The 20,215-nt window shown below is 39.8% G+C and overlaps 1 protein-coding gene across 1 annotated transcript; it reads left to right on the forward strand.

Annotated features, from left to right (window-relative positions):
* The first annotated feature begins 11,107 nt into the window (after nt 1-11,107).
* Nucleotides 11,108-18,907, forward strand: LOC144302152 (5-hydroxytryptamine receptor 3E-like). The gene is made up of 8 exons (XM_077879508.1): nt 11,108-11,148; nt 12,986-13,238; nt 16,206-16,399; nt 16,486-16,655; nt 16,973-17,133; nt 17,695-17,899; nt 18,067-18,282; nt 18,417-18,907. Exons 1-8 carry the CDS (start codon nt 11,108-11,110, stop codon nt 18,644-18,646), a joined length of 1,470 nt encoding a protein of 489 aa, XP_077735634.1. The 3' UTR covers nt 18,647-18,907.
* Nucleotides 18,908-20,215: the final 1,308 nt, after the last annotated feature.

The raw sequence follows: 20,215 nt of genomic DNA on the forward strand, positions 1-20,215 counted from the left end.
AAACAGCTTCTCAGTCTCCTTGTCTTTCATGATCTTGACATTTATGAAAAGTACTCCCAGTTACTTTGAGGATTCTCCCTCAATTTGTATTTGTCTAACATTTACTTATAATTTATGCATTTTTTGCAGGAATACCCCAGAAGTGATGCACGATGTCAATTTGTCCCTTGACTGATGATATAACTGTTAACTAGTAGTTAAATGAATTAGCTGATTAGTAATTAAATTAGTTAGTAGTTAATGAGTAATTAAAGATAATTAATAAGTATGGCATGCTTATTAATTAGTAAGTAATTAATAAGATTTGTGAAAAGATGCTTTGAGACCATGTAATTATCCCATTCCTCATCATAATGATTCTTATATGAATTACTTATTTGGGGATCTTAATAAAATCATTCTTTTCTAATTCCATCATTTCTTCTACACTTCATTGGTGCTCTAATGTAAAGCAGAGCTTTCTTTTTATTTTATTCATTTATATCAGAACATATTCATGGATCGTTATGTTTTTCAAAGCATTAAATACACTATTATCAATATTTATTTTGTTCTTATTCTTTTTAATATTTTATTTATTTATTTATTTAAGAGAGAGAGAGAGTGCACATGTAGGCAGGCAGAGGGAGAGGGAGAAGCAGGTGCCCTGCTGAGCAGAGAGCCTGACTTGGGGTTCAGGGCTCAATACCAAAACCCTGGGGTCATTACCTGAGCCAAAGGCAGACTTAACCAACTGAGCCACCCAGGCACCCCTATCAATATTTATTTGGGGGGTCAATTGTTTGTACTTACTCTGGACCAACAAAGAAAGCAGTAGTTGACGATATGGCAATGACAGAAATATGAGGGAAATGACCATTTCATTTGTCGATGCCCTTCTGCCAAAGACCACCATAAACATTCATATAGTTAAACAAGTTGGCTTTACCACTCATTGCAACAAGAGAGAACACAAATTATAGGTAATCATGGGATATCTCAGTGAGAGAGAATAAGAAAGAGTCTGTTAGAGGATTTGGTCTTCCCTTGGGTGATTTGGGGAGAGTATAAAGAAGCAAGAAATTGTTCAAAATTGAATACTGTCAGAAATCAACAGTATGAATACGTAAAAAATAATAGTCATTCATTTAGCAAGAGGGAGGTATTTTGTATTCTGTGGTTTTACATAGTTATCTTGCTTTTGTATGTGAGTACAAAATTATGAAGCAGCTTGTTTTGTCCATTTTATCATGATCTCGGGGTAATGATGTCTGAGGTTGGCATTCTGCAAGATTATTTAAAATGAACAAATGGCCTGTGAGTGTCAGGTCACTTCTGGACATCAGAGGCTGCTTCTTTCTCATGATATAAGAGTGGGAGTGCATGATTGTGCAATGTCATACATCAGCATTTTAGTAGACTAGCACAGTTCATAATTCAGCTTTATATGGCCATATGCATCACAGACTTTATAACTTCTCTAAGTGGCAAAAATGAACATGTTTATATTGCCTCTTCATAGCATATAAATTAAGAAGCTGGGGAATGTGAAATGGGTGAAGGGAGCCAAAAGGCAAAAGCTTCCAGTTATAAAATAAAGAAGTCATGGGGATGTAATGTACAGCATGGTCACTATAGTTAATAATACTGTACTACACATTTGAAAGTTGCTAAGAGAATAGATTTTAAAAGTTCTCATCACAAGAAAAAAACTATGTAACTATGTGTGGTGACATGTTAACTAGACTTATGGTGGTGATTATTCTGCAATATATCAAATATCAAATCATTATTTTGTATACCTGAAACTAATATAACATCATGTCAGTTTTACCTCAATAAAAACAAACAAACAAAAATATATATGGCCTATCTTAATAAACCAGGGAAGGAATTTACAAAGGGGTTTCAAGAGCCTAGCCAGTAATAGTACTGCCTGAAAGTTAGAAAGTACAGCTTTATAGTTAAGATCATATTCTCTGGAGTCCAACTACCTGGGCTCACCTTCCACCTCTGCTTCTTACTAGCTATGTGATCTTGGGCAAGTTTCTTAGCAACCCTGAGCCTCTGTTTCCTCACCTAAAAAGTGGAAGACTGGGAGGCTTGGGTGGCTCAGTGGTTGAGCATCTGCCCTCAGCTCAGGATGTGATCCGGGGGTCCTGGGATAAAGTCCCGCATTGGGCTCCCCATAGGGAGCCTGCTTCTCCCTCTGCCTATGTCTCTGCCTCTCTCTCTCTCTGTCTCTCATGAATAAATAGATAAAATCTTTAAAAATAAACAAATGAATAAAAATTTAAAAAATTAAAAGTGGAAGACTAACAGTTCCTGTTTCATAGGGTTGTTTTGAGGATTGAATCAAGTAATTCTCATGTTACAGAACTACGTGCTCAGTAAATGTCAGCTGTTATTACAAAACAAAAATGAAGAAGCAAAAATATATAAAATAAACTTCAAATTATGTTTAGTAAGCAGTGTTTCAATTTAGAAATGATCTAAATATCCAATAAATATCCATTAACTCAATTTATTGTCAGTCCAAAGCTAACCACATTACAAATCATCTTCAAGCTGATATACTACAGAAGATACTGCTGAAATACAATTGTCAATAAATAAAACTTTAAAATAATTACTGTCAGAATAATGAATCAATTTGGTTAAACACAAATCTATATTTTTCATACCTTAAAAATTAAGTAGAAGTAATGCTAGCTTCTTTGAGTATATCTGTATACATTTAGGAAGAACTTACCTAAGTTGAATAAAAACATAATCTTGTATTATATCTATATTGATAAATCAAAAAAATTGCTCTTTCTATTAACCCAAAGTTAACCAGCAATGTATAAGTTTTCCAGTTTCTTTGTGTCTTCCACACATTGGTTATTGTATGTCTTATTCTAGAGGGCATAAAATGGTATCTTACTGTGATCTTAATTTGCATTTCTCTGATGACTAAGGATGTTGAGCCTATTTTTATGCACTTATTAGTCAGAAGTCCTTTTAAAAGAATGTGATTTTTTTTTTTTTTTTTTTAGAATGTGATTTTCTTAAGAGTACTGGCCGTGCTTGCACGGAGCATCCTGCTCACTCTCTTGCTCTCCCTTCACCTGCTGCAAGAGACTTACAGCATCTCACTTAATGTTGGAATCACATACACACATTATAGTAAACATATGAAAACTCACTCCTATCTCACATATTATTTACACAAGAATGAAATCCTTGATCTAATTCCCTTGGGTAGATATGCTGTTGGAATTCAGAATTTTTCAGATTTTGAAATGATAATAGATTGCACATACCACATATTACATAATGCTTCCACAGGGGCTTGGGATAGTATTCATAGTCAAACACATTTCTATTTCTGCAGAAAAAAATATGAATATTCACACCAAGAGGAATAGAGATCATAAACAGCTTCAGGTTATGCTGTGCTGCCAAATCAGTTCACCCCAAACTAGCCAAAAAATTTTTCATTTTCAGAACTTTCTGGATTCCAGAATTGTGGATAAAGACTTGTGGGGCTATTTATATCAATGTAAGAGTTGAATAGGCTACCTGACAATGTTCAGGTTATTTGACATTTAATTAAATATTTATTAATTTTGAATTTTCTTTTTCTATTTTGGAGCCAATAACTTTTTCCCAAATATCAACCATCTAATAGGCTACTAGGAATCTCTTAAACTCTGTGCACTATGCCCCCAGTACAAACAAAATACTCCTGTTGATTTATGTAAACATGAGAAGGGACTCAGAAACAAGAGCAAAAACAAAAGAGTAGCATGAACTTGTAAGAACACTGAAAAAACGCTAATTTCCAGAATAAGTGAGTGCTTAAGAATAATGCCAAAATGAGGAAGGAGAACATTTACTCAGTACCTGTGAAATATCCAGCACTGAGCTAACTTTTTTCAAATGCCATCTCTTTAATCACCATTCAAAACCTAATAAGAGGGTATTATTATCTTCATTTTGGAGATGAGATCAAATATTCAGAATGTAAGAGCTTTCCCCAGAATTAAACAGTCAGTATGTGATGGAACCAGGATTTGAATCTATGTCTTCCAAATCCAAGGTCAATACTCTTCTCATAATAATGTCTTGGTATATTCAGAATAGAATACATACAAAGAGAGTCATCCTTGGGGAAGAGATTTACATTTTTTTAATTGGGTAAAATAATTAAGCCAACTGGAGATAAGCAAAAATGACCAAGAGAATTGAATACTAACAAATAGGAAAGAGGAAAAAGACACTCAACTAATTTAAGAGATTTTATATCTCTAACCCTCAATGAGTTTTCATCAAAGGTTACATAAGAGTTTGCAGATATAATTTCAGAACCAAAGTTAGTAATAGTCACAAATCATGGAGAAAAGAAGGAGTATCTGATAATGCACAAACATTTTCCTTATTTCTAAAATTGGGGGAGGGGGGTAAATTCCAAAAACATTAGATCACTAAAGTTTGACCTCAGTCTTGAGCAAAACTCTTAAGTGGAATCCTAAACGAATGACTTATAGAGCACAACATAGTGATCACTATTTCACTAAAACCAATAAGCATACCAAAATAAGCCCATTTTCTCTTTTATATGGTTCTTTAACTGATTCTAAGAAAAGGGTCTTGAGTTAAAGTCTGTGGCTTGTGAACTTTGAAATCACACGCAAAATTTAGTGCATGTGAACATTTTTCTGGCTGGACAAAGGGTCTTTTAGCTTTCATTAGATTTTCAAAGTTGTAGACTCAGAGGCTTTTGTGATCTCATGGCAGTGAGAAAAAAATGAAGTCTCCGATCAGCCTGTGCACGTCCTGTGAGTCCTCTCTTGTCTCCATGGTGATCTCCTTTGCCTCTTGGTTGCTGGGTGCTCTGATGGTACCTGCTGCTTAAAATCTATCACTTGTGAATTCTGATCAGTCTTGGCTCTAATAGAGTTTTCCTTAACTGGTTTGATTCTACCTCCGCAATTGCTGTTGCTGTAGACCCTCTGCGCCTCATACAGGGCCTCCATCTGGCCTTGACAGTCTCCCCTACAGCCTCTCCTGCAGAGGTGCTTCATCCGCCTGAGGAATTTCTGGTGCCCTTCCATACCTCATGGGGACCAAAGGAGATGCAGGAGTGCTACCCCAGGCCCTCTCTCTGCCTCACCACTCTGTACTCTGCAACTTGCACTTACCAGACTGGCCCCACAGGAAATAACAGTCTCTTTCCAGGATCTCAAATGAATGATGGAGCACAGGCCTCCTCTGCTTTTGGCATTTCTCTCAACCTACCTAATCCCCTCTCAACCACACACATACACATGCACACACAGAGATTTCAGCACAGAGAATCAATGTGTGTGTGTGATCACACTTGAATGTTATTGCTTACTCCCTTCTCTCTTCTCTTTGTCCTATATTCTATCAGATCAGAAGAATTAGGATTTCCATTACCTTATACTGCAGAAGAGATGTTCCATAAGTCATATTCTTATAGGGGTAACATTTGTCCTTCCCCAGGTCTCTAATAGCAGAAGGGTTACAGAGAAAACTGATTTATGGGCCTGCTAGGAGGTAGATGTATGTGTGTTGGAAGGGAATGGTGAAGATTGAAAATTTCATAGCCTTAGTATTTTTAGACATTACCCAATTACACGTGATAATTGTCCTGAAATATTTGAAAGATGTGATCCAGAAGATAGAATTAACTTATTCTTTATTCTCTAATGGGCTGAAATACACCAGTGGTGTAAGCTACAGGAATGCAAATTTAGATTTTTTTAAAAACTTTCCAGTGACCAGAGGTTTTGTTCAAACATAAAATAGGATAGTATAAGAAATAGGGATGCCTAGGTGGCTCAGCGTTTGAGTGTCTGCCTGTGGCTTGGGGCATGATCCTGGAGTCCTGGGATGGAGTCCCACATCTGGCTTCCAGCATGGAGCCTGCTTCTGCCTCTGCCTCCATCTCTGCCTCTCTCTCTCTCTGGGTCTCTCATGAATAGCTAAATAAAATCTTTTAAAAAATTATCCCTTCCTTTAAAAAAAAAAGGATAATATAAGAAATAATGGGATGGTGTCACTGGAAATGTTAGTATTAAATCACAAGTTTGGATGGCTGCTGATCAAAGATACATAGGGGAAAAAATCCACCTTGGTTTAAAGATCATAATAAATGACCTTAAAATTACCTAAGGATACAGACTGTCATCTTTTTTTTTTTTTCCAAATGAGATTTTAATCATTTCTCTTCTGACATTATTAGCAAGCAGACTGACATGTCTCTGAGTTGACCATCCACTACTCTCTCTATCTCAGACTAAAGGTAGCCAAAGACTTGAGGCTAGCAGTAGAGAGGAAAAGTCATATGCAAGGAATTGAAACACCAAACCCGTGTCACATATTGGCATGCAGTCTAAATTTACACTACTCATATGGTGTGGGATTCTTAAAAATTCACATACACACACGCACTCACACACACACACAAGAAATAACTGGACCTGATTAAAAATTCAAAGGCTATGTCCGAGACAAATGACAATTTTCTTTGTAGGGAAACTTCACAACCCAAGCATGTGAAATCCCCACTGAAATAATCTTCTGAAAATGAATTTACAATCAAGAGTTACAAATCATGAGGAAACAAACCACAAAACAAAGTTAGCAAAATAGTTAGCATACCAAGAACTAGATGTAATAAAACAATCTGAATGTAATGTAAAATAAGTATGTTCTATCAAAAGAAAATTCAGAAATCTCTACTTAACATGAATACTTTATTGAGCAAGGAACAAACTGTTGGAGAATAGGGAGACTTCCTTTTTTTTTTTAAGATTTATTTATTTATTCATGAGAGACAGAGAGAGAGAGGCAGAGACACATGCAGAGGGAGAAGCAGGCTGCATGCAGGGAGCCCGACGTGGGACTCGATCCCTGGTCTCCAGGATCACACCTTGGGCTGAAGGTGGCGCTAAAGTGCTGAGCCACCGGGGCTGCCCGGGAGACTTCCAATCTAAAGTAGTTAAACTCCAGTCTCAGCAGTTATAGCTCAGTTTATAAAGCATGAAAGCAGGAGTGCATTTTCTATTGTGTCCTGTACTAGAAACTTAGACTCTTTTTCATCCCAAGCTCACTTTGTAGCTAATTAGCTAGGGAGCATTTTTTTTCTTAGTAAGGTTTACACCCAACGTGGGGCTTAAACTCACTACCCCCAAAATCCAGAGTCGCAGGCTCCACTGATTGAGCCAACCAGGTGCCCTCCGGCTATAAAGCTTTAAAGTCATCCGGACAAGAAGAAATCTTGACTTTTTAAGGTCAGAGTAAGCGTTTGGGGAAATCAGGACAGTTTTAACTTTTGGTTGCATGATTATGAGTGTTTGGTCTAGGAATATATTCAAACTGTGGTCTCCATTTTGGTTTTGCTTTAACAGTTACAAATAATAAAAAATTAAAGAAATATTTGGATCCAAAATGAAAGAACAATACAAAAAAGAAAGAAAGAAAGAAAGAAAGAAAGAAAGAAAGAAAGAAAGAGAAGTTAGGGAGGGAGAATAGGAGGGAGGGAGGGAGGAAGGAACAAATGAGTCAAATAGATTGATTTCTTAAAAGAACCAAATAGAACTTACAGAAACAAAAAATATAATCACTGAAATTGAAAACTCAGTAGACAGATTAGATAATAGTTTAAATACAATTGAAAAGAAAATGTGTTACCTGGAAAGTAGATCTGAAAGAATTACTAGGGACATAGATAAATGGATGGAAAACATAAAAGAGGGATATAATAGGCAGAATAATGGTCCCCCAAGGATGTTCACATCCTTTTTTTTTTTTTTTTTTTTATTCATGAGAGACAGAGAGAGAGAGAGAGAGGCAGAGACATAGGCAGAGGGAGAAGCAGGCTCCATGCAGGGAGCCCGACGTAGGACTCGATGCCAGAACTCCAGAATCACGCCCTGGGCTGAAGGCGGGTGCTAAACCACCAAGCCACCCAGGGATCCCGGATGTTCACATCCTAATCTCTGGAACCTGTGAATATGTTACATGGAAAGGGGTGAATTAAGGTTGCAGATGGAATTAAATTGGCTAACTGGCTGACCTTGAGTAGGGAGAGTGTCCTGGATTATCCAGGTGGGCCCCTTGTAATCATCGAGGTCCTTAAAAGCGAAAGAGGAGAGAGAAGAGCATAGGAAGCAGAGAGATGGCTGTGTGAAAAAGACTTGCCAATGTTTCTGGCTTTAAAGATGGGAAAATGGGACCACGAACCTTCAAGGAATGCAGGCAGCCTCTAAAAACTGGAAAAGACAAGGAAATGAATTTGTTCCTAGAGCCTCCAGAGGGAATGAAGCTGTGGCAAAACATTGATTTTATCTCTGTGAGACTCATTTCAGACTTCTGGCCTACAAAAATGTAAAATAATAAATTTGTGTTTTTTAAAGCCAACTACGTTTATGATTTGTTACAATAGCAGTGGGAAACTAATATAAGAGGTTAAAGCCATGTGAAGTGAAAGGAATGATCCAACATATATCTAATAAGAGAAAACACATAGAGGAAATATAGTATTTTTAAATGGCTGAGAATTTTCCAGAATTGAAGAGATGAGTCTTCAGATTGAGAAATCACACAAAAGTCTGAATGTGATACCTATCAACTAATCCACAACCATGAACATTGTAGTGAATTATATAAGAGATAAAGTCTTTTTTTTTCCTTAACTTTTAAAAATTTTCTTTAATTCAATTAATTAACATATAATGTATTATTGGCTTCAAAGGTAGAGGTCAGTGATTCATCAGTCTTATGTAATACTCAGTGCTCATTACATCATATGCCCTCCTTTTTTTTTTTTTTTTAATTTTTTTCTTTTTAAATTTATTTATTCATGATAGTCACACGGAGAGAGAGAGAGAGGCAGAGACACAGGCAGAGGGAGAAGCAGGCTCCAAGCACCGGGAGCCGGATGTGGGATTCGATCCCGGGTCTCCAGGATCGCGCCCTGGGCCAAAGGCAGGCGCCAAACCGCTGCGCCACCCAGGGATCCCTCATATGCCCTCCTTAATGTTCATCACACAGTTACCCCACCTCTCATCCCCTCCCCTCCAGCAATGCTCAGTTTGTTTCCTATAATTGAGAGTCTCTGGGATGCCTGGGTGGCTCAGCCATTGAGCATCTGCCTTCAGCTCAGGGCGTGGTCCCGGAGTCCTAAGATTGAGTCCCATATCGGGCTCCCTGTAAGGAGTCTGCTTCTCCCTCTGCCTGTGTCTCTGCCCCTCTCTGTGTGTCTCTCATGAACAAAAAAATTTTTTAAAAAGAGTCTCTTATGGTTGTCTCCCTCTAGGATTTCATCTTGTTTTTTCTTCTCTTCCTCTATGATCCTGTTTTGTTTCTTAAATTCCACATGAGTGAAATCATATAATTGTCTTTCTCTGATTCACTTATTTCTCTTAGCATAATATCCTTTAGTTCTATCCACGTCATCGCAAATGGCAAGATTTTTCTTTTTTCATGGCAGGGTAGTATTCCGTTGTATATACATACCACATCTTCATTATCCATTCATCTGTTGATGGACATCGAGGCTCTTTCCATAGTTTGGCTATTGTGGACACTACTGCTATAAACATTGGGGTGCAGGTGCCTCTTCAGATCACTACATTTGTATCTGTGGGGTAAATACCCAGTAATGCAATTGCTGGGTCATAGGGTAGCTCTATTTTCTTTTTTTCTTTTCTTTTTTTTTAAGATTTTATTTATTTATTCATAGAGACAGAGAGAGAGAGAGAGAGGCAGAGACACAGGCAGAGGGAGAAGCAGGCACCATACAGAGAGCCTGACGTGGGACTCGATCCCGGGTCTCCAGGATCACGCCCTGGGCTGCAGGCAGCACTAAACTGCTGCACCACCAGGGCTGCCCAGGGTAGCTCTATTTTCAACTTTTTGAGGAACCTCAATACTGTTTTCCAGAGTGTCTGCACCAGCATGCATTCCCACCAATAGTGTACAAGGGTTCCCTTTCTTAGCATCTTTGCCAACATCTGTTGTTTCCTGACTTGTTCATTTTAGCCGTTCTGACCAGTGTGAGGTGGTATCTCATTCGGTTTTTATTTGTATTTCCTTGATGCCAAGTGATGTTGAACATTTTTTCATGTGTCTGTTGGCCATATGTATGTCTTCTTTAGAGAAATGTCTGTTCATGTCTTCTGCCCATTTCTTGATTGGATTATTTGTTCTTTGGGTGTTGAATTTGAAAAGTTCTCTATAGATTTTGCATATTAGCCCTTTATCTGTTACGTCATTTGTTCGTTTCCTTTGCTGTGCAAAAGCTTTTTATCTTGATGAAGTTCAAATAGTTCTTTTTTGACTTTGTTTCCCTTGCCTTTGGAAACGTGTCTAGCAATAAGTTGCTGCAGTCAAGGTCAAAGAGATTGCTGCCTGTATTTTCCTCTAGGATTTTGATGAATCCCTGTCTCACATTTAGGTCTTTCATCCATTTTGAGTCTATTTTTGTGTATGGTGTGAGAAAATGGTCCAGTTTCATTCTTCTGCAAGGGCTGTCCAATTTTCCCAACACCATTTATTGAAGAGACTGTCTTTTTTCCATTGGATATTCTTGCCTGCTTTTTTGAAGATTAGTTGATCATAGAGTTGAGGGTCCATTTCTGGGTTCTCTATTCTGTTCCATTGCTCTATGTGTCTGTTTTTGTGCGTACCACACTGTCTTGATTATTACATCTTTGTAATAGAGTTTGAAGTCCAGAATTGTGGTTTTCTTTTTCAACATTCTTTGGCTATTTGAGGTCTTTTCTGGCTCCATACAAATTTTAGGATTATTTGTTCCAATTCTATGAAATAAGTTGATAGTTTGATAGGGAATGCATTGAATGTACAGATTGCTCTAGGTAGCATAGATATTTTAACAATATTTGTTGTTCCAATCCATGCACATGGAATATTTTTCCATTTCTTTGTCTTCCTCAATTCCTTTCATGAGTGTTCTATAGTTTCCTGAGTACAGATCTTTTGCCTCTTTGGTTAAGTTTATTCCTAGATATCTTATGGTTTGGAATAAGTAAATGGATTGATTCCTTAATTTTTTATAGGAGAAAAAGTCTTAAAAGCAAACAGACCCTCCAGCATGGGCAAGAACAAGACATCCAGGACTCTCTTTCCAGGAAGGTAACAAATGTCAGTGGTCAACCAATGCTATCAATATTCAAAATTAGACTCTAGGTGTGGCCTGTGATCCTTTAATCTAGGGATTCCCGGGTGCTGGCACACTCTCAGGGAAGAATTTAGACAAAGAAGATGGAAGGAAGCTGGTTCCACAAAAACAGATTCCCCTTCTTCCTTGTCCTCAGTCTTCTACTTCAAGGTAAGAAAGGGGCAACAACGGGGGAAAAAGCAAAGACTCTCTGTAGTTGAACACCTAGAAACTTCTTACAAATTTCCAATTCCCAGAGATTACCTAAAATGGGCATTCTTATTTCATAATTTTGTTTTAATAATGCCTGAATAGACTTTCCTTCTCTGAAAGATAGAAAATATCCTTCCAGAGATGTGCCACACAGGAACACTTCTATTTCTCTTCCCATGAACTATCCCTGATTGTCTTCTCTACCATTTAGCATAAGTGTCCATCCATCTTTCTACACACAGGTATAATTCTTTTTTTCTATAGCTATGAAACCCACCCCATTCTAGCAAAGTGCTCATTTTAAGCCATAACTTGCCCATCCACCTACAGAATCAAGTGCTCTAGGTTAGGTAAGATGCCAGAAGGTAGCAGGTGGAGAGTGAAAATGGAGTGTGCTTCTCTTTCAGGGAGTTAGCATGGTATAGTGGAAAGAACACGGGATTTGAAGACACACAAACCTAGGTTTGAATCTTGGTCCCTCACTTTGCTCCTTATTTAACCTTGGGCAAATTACCTGGCTTCTCTGAGCTCCAGTTTCCTCATATGTAAAACAGAACCTACCTTGCAGAGTGGTGAGGATTCAATGAGAGAAAGTGAGTAGCAGTGGCTGCCTGGCATTTGATAGGTATCAATAAATGTCATCTCTCCCACTTATATTGTCATATAACTTCTGGAAAGGGTCCATAGAGGAGGGCTGTACCAGTGGTGGCTTTAGGGGCCAGTACAAAAAAAGAGAAAGAAATTGTACACCTAGTCTACTCAGCAGAAAACATTAGAAATGTTCATCTGGTTACTCACAGACCATGCTTGACAAATAAATACTCATTGCTCATAGAATGATTCAAGGATTTAGCTGGAGAGCACTGTGACTCTGGGAATGGATAAAGCTCGATGTTCTTGGCACACAACCCTCTCTCTTATTCCAGGTTGTTATTCCTCTAACAAATTTCTACCAGTAGAGAATTGGAATATCTATTAGTCAGAAAAGGGGGGGAGGAAATACCTCAAAAGCCTCAAAGTAGAAAACTGATAGACAGTTGAGCAGCAAAATAGGGAGAAGGAAGGAAATAAGGGGCAGTGAAGATGAAACAGGTGCATTTCTTTGCCCCCTCCCCCCAGTGGAATCCTATCCGATGGCTATCACTGTCCCAGGGCTCAGTTTGCATATGGATTTGGGCATGCTTTGCATGGAAATAGAAACATTAGGAAGAAGGCCAGAGCCCTAACTCACCTTACCACATTAGCTTCCATCATTTGCCTTCCAGCCCAACCCACCTCCCTGGCCTTGGTAGGCAGCACCCAACCTCTGGGTGATCCTCCTCCCCATTCTCTATCTCCTCATTGAGGGTGTATGCTGCAGCAACAGCAAACAAATTAGGGTTCAGATCAAGTCCAGTTTCTGCCCTTTATATATTTGACCTCAGGAATTTAATTCCTCTTATTGCATCTCAGTTGACTCATTTATTACATAAGGATAAAAATCATTTCTACGTGATAGAGGGTTGGGAGGATTAAATGAGGTAATTTGTTTTAAGAGTTTAGACTATACCTGGCACATAGTCAATGCTCAATAAATTTTAGCTATCATTATTATCACAGGCAACCCCCAAGATCCTGTCATAAGGACCTTTCCTATAGGCAACATGAGACTTCCCTCCTTCTCACACATTCTATATCCACTACAGGAAAGGGCAGTACCTTCATCATCAACTGCTCAGGGTTTGGCCAGCATGGGGTGTACCCCACTGTTCTGGATTCAGCGTTTGACAGGAAGGCTTTCCGTCCAGTCACCAACTTCAGCATCCCCACTCTAGTCAATATCTCCTTCACTATGTCTGCCATCCTAGATGTGGTGAGTGCTGACCTCTCTGGCCCTTAATTTTTTCCCACCCTGGCAAGGCAACCCCAAAAGCCCTTGTCTGCATTGCAGCTTCCTCCATCATCGCTATATGTCATTTGCCCAATGGGGATCTCAAAGAAACTGTGTCTGGTTCAACAGGATGAGATATAACAGCACATAGAAAATTTCTTTTCACCCAGTGATTCTTTACCCTGGCTGCATACCACTGTTCAGGCTCCACTCCCAGAGGTTCTGATTGGATGGAACCCAAACTTCAGTATTTTTAAGCTCCTCAAGTGATGCTAAGAGACAGCCAGGGTTGAGAAGTCCTCCTGTCAACTCTCCAACCCATGGCCCAACACATTGGTTTAATCAAGCTCTTGTACTTGATCTACATGTTGGTCTTGATCACAGCACTTTTACATACCCTGGGGGTTGGTAAACAAAAGTGAGGAGTGGGAGGAATGGACAGACTTCTTAACAGTACCATACTAGAAACAGGAAATTCTTTTGACAGGATGAACAACTACAGCTCTTGTCATCATTCCTGTGGCTGGAAATGGTATGGCCAATACTGTTTATTTTCTCTCTTCATTTATAATCAGAAAGGATTTTAAACAAAGATATAATTATGACCCTTATGTACCTAACAACATATCTTTGGAACACATGATGGAGAAGTTGAAAAATCTACAATGATGGTGAGAGGCTTCAATATACTGCTTTCAAAAATCAAGTAAAAAAAGAATAAAAATATTGTGGTTTTTAGCAGTTCAATTAAGAAACTTGATTTAGGGGCGCCTGCATGGCTCAGCTGGCAATATCAACTCTTGATATTGGCTCAGGTCTTGATCTCAGGGTCATGAGTTTAAGCCCACGCTGTCATGGGTCATGATGTTGAGCTCCACGCTGGACATGGAGCCTACTTAGAAAAAAAACAAAAAAGAAAGAAAGAAAAGAAAAAAACTTGATTTAATAAACATCAACCTTTGTGCCAACGAACATGTAGAATATCTTTTGACATGAATGGAATATTGTCCCACACTGACCATATTTTTGGCCACAAAGAAGATCTCAATAAAGTTGAGAAAGCAGAAATTAACTAGACCACAATCTCTGATCACAATACAAGAAAATGAAACTAACCAGAAAAAGATAGCCCTCCCAAAGAAAACCTTATTTTCTGGGAATTTAAAATTAAACTTCCCGATAATTTGGCCTAACAAGAAAACAGGGGCGCCTGGGTGGCACAGTCAGTTAAGCATCCGACTCCTGCTTTTGGCTCAGGTTGTGATCTCAGAGTCATGACATAGAGCCCTGCACCAGATTTGGCACTTAGTTCAGAGTCTGCTTGAGACTCTCTCTCCCTCTCCCTCTGCCTCTTCCCACTGTGTGCACACTCATGCGTGCATGCTCTCTCTCTCTAATAAATAAATAAATCTTTAAAAAATAAAGAGAAAATAAAGCAAATAGAAATTATGAACTAATTAGAAATGAAGAGTCCTACATATGAAAATTTATGAATATAGCCAAAGTATATTATATATATATTTATATATAGCCAAAGTATAACTCAGTAGAAAATTTCTATCTTATGTGCATTAATTAGAAAACAAGAGGGGATGGGCAGCCTGGGTGGCTCAGCGGTTTAGCACCGCCTTCAGCCCCAGGCCTGATCCTGGAGACCCGGGATGGAGTCCCACGTCGGGATCCCTACGTGGAGCATGCTTCTCCCTCTGCCTTTGTCTCTGCCTCTCTCTCTCTCTGTCTCTCATAAATAAATAAAATCTTTAAAAAAACAAAAAAGAAAAGAAAACAAGAGGGGGAAAATGAAAGTAAATGAAATAAGTTTCCAATTTGAAAAGCTTGGTTGAAGGGAAGGAGAGGAATAATTGTAATGGTCACCTAATATTGCTCCCAAAGTGTAGTTACCAGATGGGCAGCACTGGTTTACTACACCAGCTGGAAATCTAGAAATGCATACAATCTTGGGTCTTGCCTAGTGTAACCAACCATCCCAGGATGCCCAAGACTGAGGAATTCTCAGTATGTGGAATTTCCAATGCTTAAACCAGCAAAATCCTCAGGATAAGTTAGTCACCCAATGTAGTGAATCAGCTTCTACAGTTCAATACAATCCCCAGGTGTTTTATATACAAAGTGAGATTTGAGAAGCACTGATCTAGTACAAGTCTTCATTTAATGTGCATAGAGCCCTCTGTTGTGGCTGTGGTTTCACAAACTGCAGCTGCTGTTGAAAGTGTCCTTAGACGAGACAAGCACATCCAAAATTGGACAATCCTTGGAAAAGAGAGTTAGGAAAGGTCATCCCAGAGACAAGGGAGGGTGGTGCCTGGTACCTGCCAAGGAGAGGAAGACCACTAAGTCTCTTGACTTCAAAGAACCCAAGGGTTCGTTCAATATCTCCTTACAATAAAGACTGGTGAAAGGGGTCTGGAAGACAGTTGAAGCCATGCTATATACTAACACATAATACCTATGAACAACATTAGTTTCAAAATCCATTGATTAGCCTTATTTCATTTGATACTTACTAATCCCCTTATTTCACACTAAGGAAATTTTAGCTCAGAGAGACTAAGTTACTGATCTTTGAGCTCTGAATCTCATTCCTACTGAAGAAAGGAGGGGATTTCTCTGATCACCAGTAGTTTCTCACAGAAATGGGAAAGGAGAGGAATCAAAATTAATGAAGGAAAAAAAATTTATGAAGAAATGAACACAGAGTGTTTCAATTCTATTCTATCTGTAATTCTTATTTCTTGAAAAAAGCTAAAGTAAATTTATCAAAATATTTATTCTACAAAGTTTGAGTGACAGAAAAACATGCTTATTATATTATCTTATCTACTTTTGAAGTGCTTGAAATATTTCATAACTCTTAAAGAAAAATCAAAGGACAGGAAAAAATAGCCTCAATTCATATCAGGCTCTCACTTCTCCTCCACTGGGCTCTAGGTCTGGGATAACCCATTTATCAGATGGAACCCAGAAGAGTGTGAGGGCATCACGAAGATCAGTGTGGCAACCAAGAACCTATGGCTCCCAGACATTTTCATCGTTGAGTTGTGCGTATTAAGGGCTGGGAAAAGCCAGAGGGAAGCCCCATTTCCTGGAATCAGTAGAATTTACAATATACCATTGGAGCCACTATAAGTGGTCTTAGATGGCTGAGAAATGACCAAAAAGGTAAGAAGAAAAGCCGTAATACCTACATCCCACTCCATCTCTCTTACAGTATGGATATAGATAAAACCCCAAAAGATCTCACAGCATACGTAAGTAACGAAGGTCGCATCAGATATAAGAAACCCATGAAGGTGACCAGCATCTGTAACCTGGACATCTTCTACTTCCCTTTTGACCAGCAGAACTGCACACTCACCTTCAGCTCATTTCTCTACACAGGTAAGCTACAGTGGAGTCTCAGGGATGTGGGTGAATGAGAGCAACCAATACAACAGAAAGTAAAATATAAAGAAATTATGAACAGATGGTGACCAAGGTGTATAGGTAAAGCAAAGATTAAGGCTCTATGGATGTTTAAATATTTTCCATAAAGGCAGAACCCAAATCTGTCTTGTTGATACCATTCCCTGTTGCAAAGTTTCTGCCATATGGTAGATACTCAAAAATATGTGTTTAATGAAAGGATGGAAAAAGAGAGTGCAGTTGAGTTGATAGGCAACTATATCCTTGGGAAATGACCTGGATTTCCCTTTCAGTGGAGAACATGTTACTGGGCATGGAGAAAGAAGTGTGGGAAATAGCAGACACGTCCCGGGACATCGTTCAAACACATGGAGAGTGGGAGCTCCTGGGCATCAACAAGGCCACCCCAAAGATGTCCCTGGGCACTAGCCTATATGATCAGATCATGTTCTATGTGAGTTCAGAGGTCCTTGCTTTTTCCTTCCTTGCTTGCTTCTACCCTTACCTAGAATTTCCACCAGGTGGGTATCTCCCAAGTTTCAGGGTTTCTCAGTTTTACTTCTGCCAGACCTGAACCTTTTCTCTTGGCTGCCTAGCCATGCTCTTTTCCCTAAAGCTCACTGCTCTGGCCTAACTCATCCCTGGCAGATTCTGTACTTAATTATGAAACTGCATTCTGCATACCTCTAGATCTCAGGGTAATCAGACCAACAGGAAAGGGAGAGATATGGAGCATCTAGGTGGCTCCATTGATTAAGCATCTGCCTTTGGCTCAGGTCATGATCTCAGGTCCTGGGATCCAGCCCCCAGTCAAGCTCCCTGCTCAGTAGGGAGTCTGCTTCTCTCTCTCCCTCTGCCCCTCCCTCTATGCATTCTCTCTCTCTCTCTAAATAGATAAATAAAATGCTTATTTTATTTTAAATAAGAAAAAGAAAAGAAAGGCAGAGACATAATCACTACTATTCCTGGCAGCCTCCAAATACCTTATCCACTGCCTTCTCTTCCCTCTCCCAAGGTGGCCATCAGGCGCAGGCCCAGACTCTACATCATAAACCTTTTAGTGCCCAGTGGCTTCCTGATTGCCATCGATGCCCTCAGCTTCTACCTGCCAGCAGAAAGTGGAAATCGTGTTCCATTCAAGATAACCCTTCTGCTGGGCTACAAAGTCTTCCTGCTCATGATGAATGACTTACTCCCCACCAGTGGCACTCCTCTTATCAGTATGGCTTCCCTAGCCTTTGGGAAAAGGGTGGGAAGGATTGGCTGAACTAGCTCAGTGGAGGGAGATATACTAGGAAAAGGAAGCTCTATGCCTGCTGGGGTGGGATTGGAAGAGAAGTCCTTGGTTGGTGCCTCTGGACCACATGTAGGCCTACCTTCCCTCCAGGTGTCTACTTTGCCCTGTGTCTGTCCCTGATGGTGGTCAGCCTGCTTGAGACCATTTTCATCACCTACCTGCTGCACCTGGCCACCACCCAGCCCCCACCCATGCCTCAGTGGCTCCACTCTCTGCTCCTCTACTGGGCCAACCCAAGGACATGTTGCCCCACTGCACCCCAGAAGATAAATAAAGGCATAGGCCTCCCCCCTGCCCATCTGCCTGGTAAGGGGAGTAGTCAGCACTGCCCACACTTCCTCTTCCCACAGCTCCACTCCTCTGCTCCTGCCTCCTTCCGTGGCCCCCTCCCTCCTCAGGTGCACTTCATGGCCCATGGCTGAGTCTCTTTCCCTCTGTAGGTGTGAAGGAGCCTGTGGAGTTGGTGAGAAAGGTGTCAGGTCCCAGAGAGGCAGAGTTAAATGGGTGTCCTGAGTCCACAAGGGCCCAGCAGGAAGATGAAGCTCAGAGGCAGCACTTGGTCAACTTGTGGGTGCAGTTCAGCCACATGATGGACACCCTGCTCTTCCGCCTCTACTTGCTCTTCATGGCAACCTCTGTGGTCACAGTCATTGTCCTCTGGAACATCTAGCATGATGTCTATCTTCTTCTGCAGATCCCAGGCAAGAACTGCTTCTGGCTTCCAGAGACCAGCCAGATCTTTACCCCTTATTGAGTATTGACTGTCATAGCCCAAAGATGACCAGTTCCCTGCTGCATTCCATGCTTCTCAATCCAGCCCCATTGATCAGTCTCAACCCAACTCCAGACATTTTCCTCTTGTATCTACATTGTGTTGGCTTCCCTCAGTCTTCCCATGTGGTTCTAGTCCCACTTCCTCTGCTTGCTTACTTGTCCCAATAAATCATTCTGCAGAGATCTCTGGTTCCTTGTCATATTTTCAGGTAGCAAATTAACTATTCAGAACTGATAGTTTCAAAATATCACCTGTGCATCCCTCTGCCTCTGATAAAATTTTGATGCTATAACAAACTCTTCTCTTACCTTCAAGTTCAACAACTCTCTTGTTCGGGAAGTTTTAATTTTCTTAGGCATTTTTATTTTTTTAAAGATTTTATTTATTTTTATTTTAGAGAGTGAGAAAAACAGAGCATGAGCAGAGGAGGAGAACGGGGGCGCGGGGGGCTGGGCACGGGATGGAGATAATCTCCAAGAGACACCACGCTGAGCATGGAGCCTGACTCAGGGCTAAATCCCAAGACCCTGAGATCATGACCTGAGCTGAAACCAAGAGTTGGTTGCTAAACCAACTGAGCCACCCAGGTGCCCCTCTTAGACGTTTTAAAAGACGTATTTCTTACTTGTAGATTCTTTTATTCATCTTTTTCATTATTATAAGGCGTACTGCAGAGATATTGCAGGCTAGATTCCAGACCACAATAAAGCAAATATCACAATAAAATGAGTCAATGAGTGTTTTGGTTTTCCAGTAGATCTAAAAGTTGGAGTCAGTTCTCTCAAAACCTGCCACTGCTTTATCAACTAAGTTTATGTAATGTTCCAAATCCTTTGTTGTCATTTTGACAATCTTCACAGCATCTTCACCAGGAGTAGTTTCCATCTCAAGAAACCACTTTCTCTGCTCATCCATAAGGAGCAATTCCTCATCCATTAGTCTTATCATGAGATTGCAGCAATCCAGTCCCATCTTCAAGCTCCACTTCTAATTCTAGCTTTCTTGTTATTTCTGGTTACTTCCCCCACTGAAGTTTTGAGCCCCTTCATGTCATCCATAAAGTTGGAATCAACCTCTTCCAAACTTCTGTTAATGCCGATATTTTGACTTCTTCCTATGAATCACAAATATTTTTAATGGCATCTAGAATGGTGAATCCTTTCTAGAGGTTTTCAATTTACTTTGTCCAAATCCATCAGAGGAATCACTATCAATTGCAGCTACAGCCTTAAAAAATGTATTCTTAAATAATAAGACTTGAAAGTCAAAATTACTTTGACCCATTCTGGCTGCAGATGGATGTTGTATTATCAGGCATGAAAACATCAATCTCATTGTGCATCTCCGTCAGAGTTTTGGTGACCAGATCCATTGTCCATGAGCAGAAATATTTTGAAAGAAATCTTTTTTTCTGAGCAGTAGGTCTCAATAGTGGGCTTAAAATACTTAGTAAACCAGGGACGC

The sequence above is a fragment of the Canis aureus genome, chromosome 31, assembly GCF_053574225.1.
Source record: "Canis aureus isolate CA01 chromosome 31, VMU_Caureus_v.1.0, whole genome shotgun sequence".
Classification (NCBI taxonomy): domain Eukaryota; kingdom Metazoa; phylum Chordata; class Mammalia; order Carnivora; family Canidae; genus Canis; species Canis aureus.

What these genes read in the sequence shown, in the direction of transcription:
- LOC144302152 (XM_077879508.1), top strand. Translation starts at nt 11,108, where the DNA reads ATGGGCAAGAACAAGACATCCAGGACTCTCTTTCCAGGAAG. An exon ending in AATATACCATTGGAGCCACT is followed by an intron (nt 16,400 to 16,485) that starts ATAAGTGGTCTT and finishes TCTCTCTTACAG; the next exon opens with TATGGATATAGATAAAACCC. An exon ending in ATGATCAGATCATGTTCTAT is followed by an intron (nt 17,134 to 17,694) that starts GTGAGTTCAGAG and finishes CCCTCTCCCAAG; the next exon opens with GTGGCCATCAGGCGCAGGCC.